At 40.6% G+C, this 12560-nt stretch overlaps 2 protein-coding genes across 2 annotated transcripts; one reads left to right on the top strand and one right to left on the bottom strand.

Moving 5' to 3' along the window:
* The first annotated feature begins 1021 nt into the window (after nucleotides 1-1021).
* timm8b (translocase of inner mitochondrial membrane 8 homolog B (yeast)) lies at nucleotides 1022-2867 on the top strand. Its single transcript, XM_080053796.1, has 2 exons — nucleotides 1022-1210; nucleotides 2133-2867. Exons 1-2 carry the CDS (start codon nucleotides 1109-1111, stop codon nucleotides 2298-2300), a joined length of 270 nt encoding a protein of 89 aa, XP_079909922.1. The 5' UTR covers nucleotides 1022-1108; the 3' UTR covers nucleotides 2301-2867.
* A 1486-nt stretch (nucleotides 2868-4353) lies between these two features.
* Nucleotides 4354-8976, bottom strand: il4i1 (interleukin 4 induced 1; the record flags this gene model as incomplete). Its single annotated transcript, XM_080053957.1, has 8 exons — nucleotides 4354-5128; nucleotides 6060-6196; nucleotides 6319-6387; nucleotides 6500-6701; nucleotides 7720-7832; nucleotides 7961-8175; nucleotides 8591-8687; nucleotides 8932-8976. 8 exons carry the CDS (start codon nucleotides 8974-8976, stop codon nucleotides 4354-4356), a joined length of 1653 nt encoding a protein of 550 aa, XP_079910083.1.
* Between the last annotated feature and the right edge of the window lie 3584 nt (nucleotides 8977-12560).

The raw sequence follows: 12560 nt of genomic DNA, 5'->3' as shown, positions 1-12560 counted from the left end.
AGACAAGATGAGCAACTCTGAAAAGTTTCGAGTTTTATGGGGTCCACTGTGCACCCTGCTGTGCAAACACACACACACACACACACACACACACACACACACACACACACACACACACACACACATATATATATACAGTGTGTGTATAGTATAGTATATATATATATATATATATATATATATATATATATATATATATATATACACACATTTCAATTCACTTTATCAATCTCGATAGGCATAAATACATAAATACATAAACATTACTAATAATACATACATTCTTAATATGTTCAAGTATTAGTGATGTGTGTGTGTGTGTGTGTGTGTGTGTGTGTGTGTGTGTGTGTTTGCAATAAAAACAAAAATAATAAATATATACTTTGGATACACAAACAATAAAATTAACAAATTGTGGAAATTGTTAATACATTAACAGAATAATTTTTATAAATGTGTAAATATATGAAGGCTATATGCATGGCAATGAATATCCCTATCTTACTTGTAAATAACTGGTTCTCATTCCACACATATATTCACTATATATTGCTGCACACCAGCCACCACATTATTATTATTATTATTATTATTATTATTATTATTATTATTATTATTATTATTATTATTATTATTATTATTATTATTATTATTATTATTATTATTATTATTAATAATAAATTGTAATGGAAATAGTATAATATTATTTCGTTCCTATATTTATTTCAACTTCTGAACTACTCTTGTGTCATACAATCTAATTTTCTACATTGTTGGAGAGAGCCTGAAAACAAAGAATACAATTGCCAACAACTGCTTTAAGGTAGGCTAGTTTGTATGCTGAACGTCGTTTTGCGTTTTGTTCTTTAGAGTCCGCTCCTGTCAAACGTGAAAGATCTTTGTAGGCGTCATATGTTGCGTCACATCCAGCGGACAGATGTACAGATGACGCAGTCACGCAGCGGCCACACTTTGCTGCGCGGCGAATGATTTGTAGATCAGTGATAATTGTCATGCTCACTCACGGTTAAACGGAAGGTCATCTCGCCTCAGCCAGAAACGTGTCAGCGTCAGTATACATTTATCGTGTACCTATTCAGACAGCGCAATGGAAGGTTTTGATAATCTGAGTCCGTCGGAGAAAGCGGAGGCGACGGAGCTCCAGCGTATGATCGCCATCGAGCAGCAGAAAGCGCAGTTCCAGGCTCAGGTTAGTACATGCTAACCATGCTAATCCCTGCAACTGTATAAGCATGCATCTGACAGCGATCCCACATGCCGGTGTTACCGAATACACTTCACTCCAAACTCAAGCAATAAGCCTTTTAGCGGTTAGACAAAAAGACAACGCTAGTTGTAGAACTTATTGACACTTAAATAATGCGTTAATTCACTTTACGAAACACTGAAGCGAGCAGCTCAATAGGCTATATAAAGTCATGCCAAAGAAGGTTACATACTTAGTTGACATTAAAGGTGCAGTCAGCGATATTGTCAAAATCACTTTTTGTCTAAACCTGCTGTCTGTGTTTGAGTGTGTTGAACATTTTTTTTTATACACAGCCTGTGCTCTGTAAACTGGTATGTAAACAAAGGATAGACAATGTAAACAAATGGGCCCATAACCGTTTTCAGAGGCTGTGTATTAACACTGGATTTGTTTCAGGGCACACACACACACACACACACACACACACACACACAGTGGTAGCAGATCATGGGGGGATATTCAGTGACTTTGACAAAGCTAGAGTCGCTGACTCCAGTTTTTTAAATGGAGTTTTCCGTGACTGTCACACAAAGAAGCAGCTACCATTTAAGATCAAAGGAAACAATCTGATATCAAAATAGTTTTACATGTTATAGTTAATTCAGGTCTTTCTATCGAAGCAGATATTATACTGTGGAATTTCCAGATGCAATATTTATCACTGATAGAATTATACATAATAAATCTGCAATAGATCTCTAGTGTAATATGGGATTATATATTTATCCTCACAAAGAAATACCAAGACTGATCCAGATACCGGTTCAGTCATTGACCATCACAATAATAATCTTATCAATTCCACCATGACATGTACAAGCAGCGGCCAATCAGCTTCTTTTTTTTTGCCTCTTATTCGCAGGTGCACACTTTCACTGACGTCTGCTGGGACAAGTGTATGGACAGTCCGGGCTCCAAGCTGGACTACCGGACAGAGACGTGCCTGCAGAGCTGTGTGGAGCGTTTCATCGACACCACACTCGCCGTCACCAACCGCTTCACCCAGATGGTACAGAAGGGCGGCCATTGATGAGGGACAACAGAACAGATGCCAAACCGGGCTGTGTAATGAATGACGTCAAATAATTGTTTTGTATTTCTTTACATGTCGCTGGAAGAAGATGTGAAACGTTTTTTTTTTGTTTGATAACTTGCTGTTTATGCTTTGGACTGGTGGGGCTCGACAGGAAACTCTTCATGGTTGTAGCTGCAAACAGGCAGCGAGAATGACCTGACTGTAATGTGACATTAGTAAAATGAAAGCGTACGCTCATGTCTGTGATTCTTTATGTACTACTTAACAGAATGGGGAGAGTCAAGCCGTGGTGGCTGCAGTGTTCTCTGAGCAGAACACTCACTGACACTTTATGTGTCAATCAAGAGGAAAATAAGCATTTAGGTGAATTGATGAGGGTTTAGAAATCAACATTTTCAAACAGCACTGGTTAACAAATAACTTTTGTGTAAATAAACTTAAATGATAAATAGTGCAAGAACATATCAATTCATTGCAAAATATTACTTCTAAAATATACCTACCAAATATCTACCATGCAAGTGTTACAGTAATTGTCTCCTTATATAAACTATAAATAAATGTTGTACACTAACACAGAAGAACAATCGATGCTTGGTCATTTAATAACCTTTTTGTAGTCAAGTATTTTGTCACATTTTTTTTTTCTCTTCAACTAGCAACAGGGTTTCATGATTTATATTGAATAATTTACAAGTATTACTTTGGTATTTGTTCTCGCCCTTATTATAGAGGGATGACAAAATACTATTATTGCTAACAACTTAAACATCTGAAACCTCAGATGGAGCCCTTCCTATGCATCGTTAGCAAGCCAAGTGCAGCCATTCAGTACAACAGTGTATATAGACGTTTATGTGAAATCCAGTTTAATACATTTCCATATTCAGACTCCAATGGAGGCTCCAGCTCGAAATATAACACCAACAATTGTCTTTCCACAAGGGTCCCTGGAAAAACACAATAAGTCAACATGTGTATTTCCCATCATACATCAAAAGGAAAAAATACTGTATGTAAGAAGACTTTTTCATGGATATTTACATATTTTCTCTTTGGTTCCACAATGCGTTTTCGTCTATAACAACTGGCAATTGAAGTCCTTAAATACAAATACTTCACTTAAAAGTGAAATTATTCTGCAATTCAAAGCTGGATACGGTGTCCAGAGAAGGCTTGTTAATATTTATTTAAAAAATGGCAATATTTGACACTCAGAGCGAGTGCTGTCGCCAACCCGGGGATGCCGTGCCCAAGCATCGATCCCGGAGTGAAACTGTGTGGCTCACACCAAGCCATTGTGTTTGCCATTTGGGAAGCCTTAGCTGTATACACCAAACTTGTTTTCAGCAAGCACACATTACGGACAGGTAGTGGATGGTTAGTAGATATTTGCATTTTTTGACAAAAAGTGTTCTGGATTACAATGACTGAGAATGCATTTTAAGGTCACATATTATGCAAAATGCACTTCTTCATGTTCAACATTATATGGGTCCCTGTGTGACTACAAATGGCTTGCTAAACTACCTTTCGAAAACCTGTGTCTTTTATCTCCCCTTACGGCGTCATAAGGGGAGAAGCCACAACCAACCCAATTTAGCACTTCCTCCCCCTGTGATAGGCACACCCCCAGATAGTGACAATCAGAGGAGGGCATTTTGGAAGGTGGGGCTTAAAGAGACAGGCCCTAAAATGGGGCGTTTCAGACAGAGGCTAAAAGGAGGAGATTTAGCAATGGCACTTTGCAAGGTCTTTTTGTACACTACACCATGAAAACAGTTTTTTAGTTGTTGTACAATTTGGAACCAAAAAACTGTGTAATATGTGACCTTTAGTACAAAATCAGTGTTGAAAACATTTGTTAGTACAAGTTGCAGCTGTAATTCAGTGAACAATTCTGACAGAAAATGTTCTATCCACAAATAATATTCTCATAAAACCCCTGAAAATCACAAACATAAAACATAATAATTACATATTTGTGGAATCTGATCAGTATGTCAGTTTAAATAGGCGGTTATTAACAGACAACCATAAAATATAGCTAAACTGTTAGGCTATTCATATTTCTAGCCGCCCTAAGTGCAGACTTCATGGCGGTTTCGATCCAGCCGTGTGGTGCGGCCGTGTGCTCTCCTGCAAAGTGCACCCTTCCCTCGCTCTGGAAGAGTTCCCGGGCGTAGTGACCCTGCTGGTAGGGCGTGAACAAGGCGAAAGCCCCCAGACTGTACGGATCCAAGCCCCACTTCTTCACCAGCCCGCCTGTCCACAGAGGCCGGATGTACTCTCCGTGGATCTTCACCAAGTCCTCCAGGACCACCGCCATCAGTTCGTCATCGCCCATCCCTTGAAACAGCGTGGAATCGTCAGAGCAAGTGTAAGACGCCAGCAGGGCCCCCGCGTCCGTACCGGGGAAACTGTGGCTGGGGTAGTATATGAATCGAGAGGGTCTGTCCGTGACGCTTTTGCCTCCTTTGATGCCCTCTGCCTCCCAGAATCTCATTCTAAAGCTGAGCACTACCTTGGTGGAGCTGGCATAGTGCACCGAGCGCAGGGCCTCCATCTTGTCCCCCGAGAGAGGCGGCTGGAAGTCGATGAAGAGGGCAGCCTTGGCTGTGGTCGTGACCAGGGCGTAGTCCACTGTCAGGTTGACCAGGGAGGAGGAGCCTGAATTACGCCAGTCCTGGTACATGACAGTCACGTTGCTGCCACCGGTTTGGTTTATTAGCTTGACCTTGGAGTTGAGGAGGATGGTGGCGTTTAACACTGGGTAGAAAGCCCTCGGGAGGTGTTCGAAGCCGTCAGTCACTTCAAAGTACCTGGGAAAAAAACGCCAATAAACGCCTCTTCATCAGAACACATTTTTCAATCTGCACAAATAGACTTGTTAAAAAAATATGAACCATGGGTGGTTTTACAGTCCAAAAGGACCCTGTTTTGGTTAACTCTCACGGTCGTTTTCTCAGAGGTTGCTGTAAACCAACATTTAACTAATAGCAGAGTGCAACTTGTTAAATTTGTCAGGTGGCAAGAGGTGTGGCTGCAAATTAATGCTAATGTTGCTCTGTGCCTGTTTGCTAACACTATCACCAGCAGTTTTTAATAACACACCTTACCTACCTAGTGTTACCAGCTGACTCTGCTTCCCCCAAGTGGCCAAAACAAGTATTACAGCTAGGTACCTAGCTCCCACAATGGTATTTGAGTCACAAGAATTGGCATCAGAAGGTACTAAGTACTACTAACACCTTAAATTAGTATTAACTAATCAGTTATTTTAGCTATTTTAGGACAGCAGAAAAAATGTGTGAACACAACATTTCATCACCTTTTAGTTACTTATTCACAGAAAGTTAAAGACAACTTTAGCATCATATGCTAATGATAAATATAAGTCCAGTAAATTAATGTATTTTAGCTGTGTTCACAGGTCTCCATTTTGTGGCTTTCAATTCTGGCTAAATGTTCTACTATGTTCACTTGTAGCTAATTTTGTTTGCTGAATGATGCTAACACCTGTACTGTACAGTGAGTGTGAAGCTTATCTTTTTAAGTTAAGAACATTACGAGAGCAGAGAGAGCGAACCAGAACTGTAAAGTCGCACTCAGATGGGTTGACAATGATCTGAAACTTACTCTTAAGCCATAAAAACATGGGGATCTGTTGCATGTTGTTAGTGTCGTCATAGTTAGTTCTGATGATGCATGTCGCTAGACACATAAAACAATGATAAAGTGCATATTTCTTACTCAGTTTTGTCATTGATGTCTGCCTGTATGTACAGCATCTCTACCAGTGAGGTGTAGAAGAGGCTGTTCTCATTCAGGATGTCCCCGACCATCCTCAGGGCACCACGGCTCAGGTTGCCCTCCTTCACCAGGTATTCCTGCCAGCAATCAAGTGCAAACTCTGAATATAAAATTACATTTTTAATTTGGACTCAAAGTACTGTCTATGTGACATCTGTTAAGAAGATGCAGAATATATTATTAATATATTAATATTTACCTTCACTGTGTAGGAATCATATTTATCCAACATTGCACTGCAGCCCATTGTCTTAAGGTCATCCCTCACCTGTGCACAGTTTACAGTACTTAATAAAAGACATAGGCTACCATATATTCTTATGGGATATAAGAACGAAAGTAATGATTGCGCAATCAATGTGTGTGGAATGTATACAAACCTTCCAGAGTGCCTGACTGAAGAGTAGAGCAGCTGACTTCCCCCTCTCTTTTTCAGTCAAGCTGTAGTTGAGCACGCCGGGGTTGTTTTCCACAGCGTAGGTTTTCTGTAGCACTCCATTCACCAAATAGAAGGTGTTGATGTCGTCTTGGATAAAGTGGTTTAGGGAAATTTTTAATTTGGAGGCTAAGGACAGCAGAATCCTGTGGAACAGATGACTATATTAATGATCATACTGTATGTAAGAAAAAACAGTGGTTGGAAAACGTGTTAGCAAACGGTTGCCTTTGAAGTCCTGTTTCTGGCAAATATACAGGTGCTGCTCGAAAGTTTGTGAACCCCAGAGAGATATTCCGTGAATTTCCTAATTAATACTAAACTAGACATATAAATGATAATATGTACTCCAATTCATGACACTGACTTTTCAAATAATGGATTCAAACAAACAATACATGATGTATTGTCATTATTGATTTAACGAAAGAGATGTATTAACAAAAAAGTCAAATTTCATGGGTGCAAGAGTATGTGGACCTCTTCAGTTAATAGGATATTTCCCCTCCTTTCGCTGCAATAATGCCAACCAAACGGTTTCTGTAAGGGCTTATCAGTCTCTCACATCTGTTTTGGGGTATGTTTGCTCACTCCTCCTTAAAGAATGCAGCCAGTTGAATGAGGTTGGACCGGTTTCTGTGATGGCACTGCCCGCTTCAGGTCCAGCAATAGCATTTCAATTGGATTAAGATCTGGACTTTGACTGGAACAATCCAAAACACGTATCTTCTTTTGTTTTGCTGGAATGCTTCAGAACATTATCATGTTGCATGATCCATTTTCAAGCTTTAACTCCACCGCCATGCTTCACTGTTGGGAGAAGTTTCTTTTGGTGGTAGGCAGTGTTGCATATCCGCCCAAACATGGCAGTTTCGGTTATGACCAAACAGTTACATTTTTGACTAATCAGTCCACAGAATACACTCCCAGAAAACTTCAGGTATCTCCAGGTGCTCTCTGACAAAGTTGTGACTGGCAGTTTTGTTCTTTTTTGAGAGCAGAGGCTTCTTCGACAAGCCTCCTATGAAAGCCATGTTGACTGAGTTTTCTCCTTATTGTGGAACCATGCACATGTGTTCCATATGCAGCAAGAGAGGTCTGTAAATCTCTAGATGTAATGTTTTGGTTGGCTTTCACACAAATTATCACTTTTCCTGCACTCACTTATGAAAGCTGGGGATCCTCATGGCACCCACTTCTGCATACCAGCCTTCTCTAATGTTCCGGAAGGTCTCCACTCTTCCTCCAATACGGTGACTGGCTTCTATTATGGTTACCTTGTTGTCCATGGAGGGACACACAAACATAATTATCATGTTGAAGACACTTTCAAGTCAAGTATCAGCAGTGCTTACCGGTTCCATTCCAAGTAGTATTGCCTTTGCCTCACTATGAATGACTTTACCTTATGTCCAGCATCTTCTAGGTACTTTGCGGCGGTCAGCCCGGCGATGCCTCCACCGATGATGGCCACGTGACGAGGCGTCTTGGTGGGAGGCAGACCTTTGTCCACAATGTCCAGAAGCTCGCCGTAGTCAGTGTCCTGCAGGCACTCGAACAGAGGGTCCCCGATGATCCCGCTCACCGCAAACACCACCAGCCCAACCAGAACCAGAGGAACTGCAGAGGACCAGTGAAAAAATACCCATTCAAGCTGGAAATTTAAAGCATGAGGCAAAATGCAGAAGAGAAAGGTGTATTCCCAACAACTAAAGTGATCACTAAGTAACCACCAACTTCCAGTTTCCTTTCTTTTCTGCTGCAGCTTACAAACATTACCAAATCATGTTTAGCCAAAACTGTTTCAGACAAAAATCACATACTGATATCCTGTTCAGATTGCAATTTCTCTATACAAATCCAATTGTATTGCTCGAGGTATTCTTCTTCCCGTGATTAAGAATATTCTATCGTGGTTGTATTCAATTATATGCACAAAGACTTACTTAATCTTAAATGACTTTAATCACAATGGCAGCGTTAGACTCTTAACTATTAAAAAAAGTGATGTAATAGTGGTATAATCTATGCTTACAGAATGTGCACAGTGCCACGTGAGGGATCATCTTGAGGATGGAACTCCACTTCTTCTGTCTGCTGTTGATACTGACGCTATGAGAGGAAAAGGAAACCTGCAGAAGATATAGTGGAGTCTCAGGCAATACTGTCATGAACACATAGAAGTTTCATATTCCACTGAACTAAATGTGTTCACTTGAGTTAAGTCTCTTTCAGAGAAGAAAAAAAATACTATAAGTTTGATACAAAAGTGATACATACTGCCTTTAATTCCATGCACATCCATAGGTTACTGATCTAAAATGAGAATAGAAAATAGAGGCAGCTCCGACTGGACTATCTCTGCATTCCACTTACCTGTATCAGAGGTAAAGTCTGGTAAGTTGTTGTATGCCTATGCATGACTGAGGGAAAAATTATCCGAGACCCTGATAGATAAGGCTAAAACTTTCAACGCTGTGTCTCCATGCGACGCGCAGCCTGGAAAAGCTGCAAGCGTGGTATGTGTGAAATTGCACACAACGTCATTTTAATGAGGGGGACTGTGTGTGGCTCCTCAGGTCTTTCAGAAATATTTTCCCACACCGGCTCCAGAGTCAACCACACTGAACAAATTAGATTAGTGAGGTTATACTAGTCATCAGCATACCTGATTTCCTCCATCTTCACTCATTTCAATATCCAACCTGAAAGTGCTCGTTTAATGCAATGCGACCCACTCCCACTCCCACTCCCACCCCTCCCAAAAATAGAAATAAAAATAAAAGCCTAACTTTAAGCTGCATTGCATTATATCACAAATACTTTACAAGAGCAAATGCATTTTTTTTCTTTTTTTTTCTATTACAAATATCCTTTATTTTGAAATATTTTTAAAATAAATCTACTTACTTGTAAACATGTATTACTGCCAGAGGTCAAAATCAAGAGGTCCCAACTCTCTCAAGTCTTTTGCGTGTTCAACAGAGAACAGCCCACAGACACTTCTTTTAGACTGCAGGAAATGAAAGCAAAAGCAAGAAGAAGAAAGAAGAAAAGAAAAGGTTTCATTTTCCTACCAGCTGAATCAAAACTGTATCCAGAGCTAAATACGCACTACTGAAGAAACTGGAAGAGGAGGTCTCCAGTAAATATGCCAATCCATTGTCAAATACAATGTAATGGAAAAGGCAATTTTTTCTCACCTCATTTAAAACTCATACAGATAACTGTATTTCCAATTTGCAAGATTTCCATGTGACAGCGGTCTTGTGTCAAAGTTTGATTTGGGCTTAAGAAGTTAGGGTTAGGGTTTAGCAGAACCCTAACAGACGAGGACAGTCACCTGACCTGCATTTTGTAGCTCAGGTGAGTGTCACACGTTAAATATACAGTATACGTTGTGATATGATGATGATGCATTGCTGAGTGCAGTGCTGTGTAAGGTCAAGGGCAGGTTTTTGTCAGTGAGTGTAAAAACCCTGAGGTTACTGAACTAATGAGGCTCTGGGAGTGAAGTCATCCATGTTAATGTATAATGTATAAGAGACAGCTCTCACACTCTGAGAAATCACACCGAATGGGGCGGATGGATGTATGGAAAATAGTTAGTCAGTGGTGCAAACATTATAAGGCTTACCTAAATTGGTCTTATTTCTAGTCAAAATATCTCATGACACTCAAAAGTGCACTATGCAGTTTCAGTGGAGGGGGGTTTGTTTACATGTGAAAAGCCTGCAATAAGTCTACAAAACATATTCACTCTACCTGTCATTCTTAGTATTGAATAACTCTTATCATAGATCAAAATTATTTTGAGGCACCTGGAAAGAAAACTTAAAACTAGAATATGATTGTAAAGGAAAACTGTGGTCCCTGCTGCTGTAAACAACAGGGAAACCGTAACTTTTCAGGAAGCTTTCTAACAACAAACAGTGTTCCAGGGATCCAGTTTTCCTTTGGAGAATGTTTGTTTATTCAGATATGAGAATATACCAACATTTTCACTTCTCTGACACACCCGAAGTTACACAGTGCACCTTTAATATAAGACACTAACAAGAAGCATTTCAGTGAAACATAGGGATTTATATTTCAATAGGCATGAATTGAAAATGAGAATTAATAAAAGGCTGGTTTACTATGACACAAAAGCTCATCCTAGGCTATTAACTAATGCTCATTATGATATTTCCTTAAAGTAGCCTCCTATGACGTGGGCCACTGCTTGTGTGCATGGGGAAGGCGCACCCCCTTTTACACTTTAAAATTCCATGCGCAGGTATCCACTTTTGACCTAGGTGTATCTACCTTATTTTGGTTGAAGTCTAGCGGCGATGGGGCGTCTGATAACGGGGGCAGGTATGAATGGACTGGGAGCTTCTAGTCAGAACCCTACACGTCAGCGGTACAGGCTAAAGGTCGCTAGCAGCTGGGACGAGTGGCAGCTGTTTTCGGCAGACCCCTGTACGACTGAGCAGCCCTTTTCATGGACCACACTGCTCACCCCTAATGGGGAAGGGCCTAGAAAAGGTGGCCTAAAAAATGCCCACTCAATATGCGCCTGAACAGGTTACCGCTCCTGTTAGGTCATTCCACCTCTGCGGTCGAAAAACAAAAACAAATGAAAAAATGACTTGCACTTTGAAACTGGCTACATGGAACGTACGGACTCTCCTTGATACAATAGGTACTGACAGACCCCATAGAAGAACAGCATTAGTTGCTGCTGAGCTCAAGCGCTATGATATAGACATTGCCGCTTTGAGACTAGGCTCCTGGATGATGGATCCTTAACAGAGGAAGGGATGGGCTACACATTCTTTTGGAAAGGCTACCCCTCAGGTGGTCAGCATCAGCATGGTGTGGGCTTAGCCATTAAGAACAGGTTACTGCCAAGACTCACTGAAACACCTGTTGGCATTAGTGAAAGGCTTATGACCCTCCGTATCTCCCTTGTCAAAAATCGTTTTGCCACACTTGTTAGTGCTTATGCACCAACCCTCCCATCTGAGAATGCAGACAAGGATAAGTTTTACCAGTCCCTTGACAAAGTTCTTGGTCGGATCCCTAAGACTGATAAGATTCTTTTGCTTGGGGACTTTAATGCTCGAGTGGGACAGAACGACAGGGTATGGGATGGAGTACTTGGCAAACATGGTATTGGTCAGATTAATGCAAATGGCATGAGACTACTCAATCTGTGCTCTGAGCACAACTTAACAATAACAAATACACTTTTCCAACAGCCGGGCTGACCACTCGTGCCAAGCGCATGCTGTCATACAGTAAAACGCAAAATGTGTTATTTTTAGTTTTTAAAACCCTTTTGAGTAGTGCTATCTAAAAGGGCCAATACATTCTAATCATTCAAAGCTCTGCAGACGTGTACTTCTTTCATGGGGACCATTATCGGACAGTTGGTGCGTCTTTTTCTCCTCTACCACTTATATTATGCCCGCATCTCCAGTTGGTTGCATTTCAGAACAGCAACACGCTTTTTTTAGTGGCGATTTTTGAGTCAGACCACTTTTTCTTCATCTATGTAAAGAAATGGCGACATATAATTGTTTATGCTGTTTTATAGCATTTGAGCGATAACCTACTGATGTAAACCTCAAATGCAAAATCCTCAGCTGGAGATCGTTTGTCAACACCAACGCTGTTATTTCAGCAGTTATTTCCTTGCTAACTGCTGCCTTCTTTCGTTCTTTGATGCCGCTTGTAATGCTCAGAAATGAAACAATTTTTATTTTTTTTACTTTCGCTGTTATTCTGTCAATTTCTACTTCAGAGAGGTTCCTCTTCTGTGCCGTAATGCGCATATCCATGTCGTAAAACCTCTGGGCGAGGCATCTAAACTGAGAAAATATAGGGGTGTGATACGATTGTTTTCAGCCGCCGCATTTATCAACAATGGCCTGGCGTACGTTGAGATTGGCGAGATACACTGTTTGATAAATCCCACGCGATACCTGGCGTAGGGAGGTATTTGCGCCAGAATCTGC

The sequence above is a fragment of the Ammodytes marinus genome (genome assembly GCF_949987685.1).
Source record: "Ammodytes marinus genome assembly, chromosome: 3".
NCBI classification, from domain to species: Eukaryota; Metazoa; Chordata; class Actinopteri; order Uranoscopiformes; family Ammodytidae; genus Ammodytes; species Ammodytes marinus.
Note: the sequence above shows the minus strand (reverse complement) of the source record. Positions and strands in the feature narration are given on the sequence as shown.

What these genes read in the sequence shown, in the direction of transcription:
- timm8b (XM_080053796.1), top strand. Translation starts at nt 1,109, where the DNA reads ATGGAAGGTTTTGATAATCTGAGTCCGTCGGAGAAAGCGGAGGCGACG. An exon ending in AAGCGCAGTTCCAGGCTCAG is followed by an intron (nt 1,211 to 2,132) that starts GTTAGTACATGC and finishes TCTTATTCGCAG; the next exon opens with GTGCACACTTTCACTGACGT.